The 1,759-nt window shown below is 41.4% G+C and overlaps 1 protein-coding gene across 1 annotated transcript in view; it reads right to left on the reverse strand.

The window, feature by feature from the left end:
* The window catches only part of atr (ATR checkpoint kinase), a 25,946-nt gene that overhangs the window by 3,974 nt on the left and 20,213 nt on the right, over positions 1-1,759 (reverse strand). Inside the window, exons 37-40 of the mRNA XM_032500215.1 lie at positions 982-1,124; positions 743-840; positions 327-556; positions 55-189 (exon numbers count right to left, since the gene is read on the reverse strand). Of these exons, the coding sequence (XP_032356106.1) occupies positions 55-189; positions 327-556; positions 743-840; positions 982-1,124 (606 nt within the window). The remainder of the gene's footprint in view (positions 1-54; positions 190-326; positions 557-742; positions 841-981; positions 1,125-1,759) is intronic.

The raw sequence follows: 1,759 nt of genomic DNA on the forward strand, positions 1-1,759 counted from the left end.
GTGTGTGTGTGTGTGTGTGTGTGTGTGTGTGTGTGTGTGTGTGTGTGTGTGTACCGGCTTGTTGCAGAGCTCCAGCAGCTTGTCAGTCAGCCTGTTGGCGTCTCCAATAAATTTCTCCAGAGACTGTTTGAGACTAATTGCTTTCTTAAGGATCTGATTGCAGCGGTTCATACGCATCGGGTAGGAAGACTGAAAACAAACACACAAGCACAGTCAGGAGGGAATGTGAGGTCATATTTTTTTAGTAAAGCTGTTTAGTGGTCTGAGTTTATGAAGGTGCTTTAATATCCGGTCAGTCAATCACATAAACACATGCATGTACGCACCTTGGAGACCGCAGTCATTAGCCACATAGCCTGTTGGGGGTACGCCAGGAAGACTTTGGCCACGATGGTCATGAGGACGGTAAAGACCTCGTCGCTGGAGTGGCACACCCTGGAGATGAGCTGGGAGAAGGCGGTCAGGAACTGGTACGGCGCCAAGTTGGCACAGTGCTCACTCACCACCATGTTGATTTTCCCCAGCTCCTGTCGCAACTGTCTGTCTGATCGCCCCGCTGTGGTGGGGGGATGTGTGGAGATAATATTTGAATGTTATCAGACTTTTTTTATTTCCACTGTTCATAAAGAGTAAATAGGTATACATTGGTGGAAATGCTACGGAGTTAGCCAGACACTGAAAGTATTTCATTTGCCGTGTGTGTATCTTAACTTCACACAAACAATCACGACAGGCCACCTACCTTTATCACACTCGCACACTTTTGCTCCAAAATCCAGCCAGAGAGACAGCATGCGAGGCATGGCCTGGTAGATGTACTGGTTTCCAAACTGCAAGGCTCTGGGAGGAAAACAACCCAAATCTTTCATGGCGGATGATGAAACTAATGAGTCTACGGTGGAGTAAAGTAAGTTATAACAGCATTTTCTCAGCTCTGATCATAGACATCAAGGCTGGGTATCAGCAGTTACAACTACTTACTTTCCAAAGTATGTGACGATGTATCGGATGAGGTTCCCCTGTTTCTCCAGCTTGTTATCAGTCACCATTGGCATTACTTTGTCGTAGTACTTGGCCAGGTAGAAGTTTCCATCCTCCCACTCAGGCAAAAGGTTGGTCACATCCTAAAAAACAATAAACACACTTTAAAGCAGAGCCACAACTAGGGTTGGGCGATTGGAAGGAGATCTGATACCACAATATTCTGGACCAAATACCTCGATATTGCGGCGATATTCTAGGGTTGACACTTCAATTTTAGATCAATAATCATCAGTAATGAGGACATAGTGTCTATGTTGAGAAAAGGCAACTAATAGAACAACTAGAACAATCTAATAAGTTCAGAAAAGTACATCACTGTACAACTGCAATGGAAAAAACAAGTGTAAATCTTGTTGTATTGAGTAAGAATTAAGTTAAATTAAGTAGAATTGTCTGTGCTTCATAAACAAGCAAAGCAGACCAGGTCACTTTGACCCGGGAAGGTGTGATAACTGGCTGCCATTAAAAATATGATAATAAAATGGTTTCAAAACAGTATCCTGACTAATCACTAATATATACCAGTCAGTGATTATCCATAAATATAGATCCATCTGATCTTAATTATAATGAAAATAATTCATAATTCATATTTACTTTACTCCAAAATTAAGTATTATATCAAGTTTATTCATCATAAACTCAAAAACATAAGTGTAAAACTAATGGTACTAATGGCAATGAGTTGGAATGAAGTTGTCTAGAAGGTGTAAAA

The sequence above is a fragment of the Etheostoma spectabile genome, chromosome 20 (genome assembly GCF_008692095.1).
Source record: "Etheostoma spectabile isolate EspeVRDwgs_2016 chromosome 20, UIUC_Espe_1.0, whole genome shotgun sequence".
Classification (NCBI taxonomy): Eukaryota; Metazoa; Chordata; class Actinopteri; order Perciformes; family Percidae; genus Etheostoma; species Etheostoma spectabile.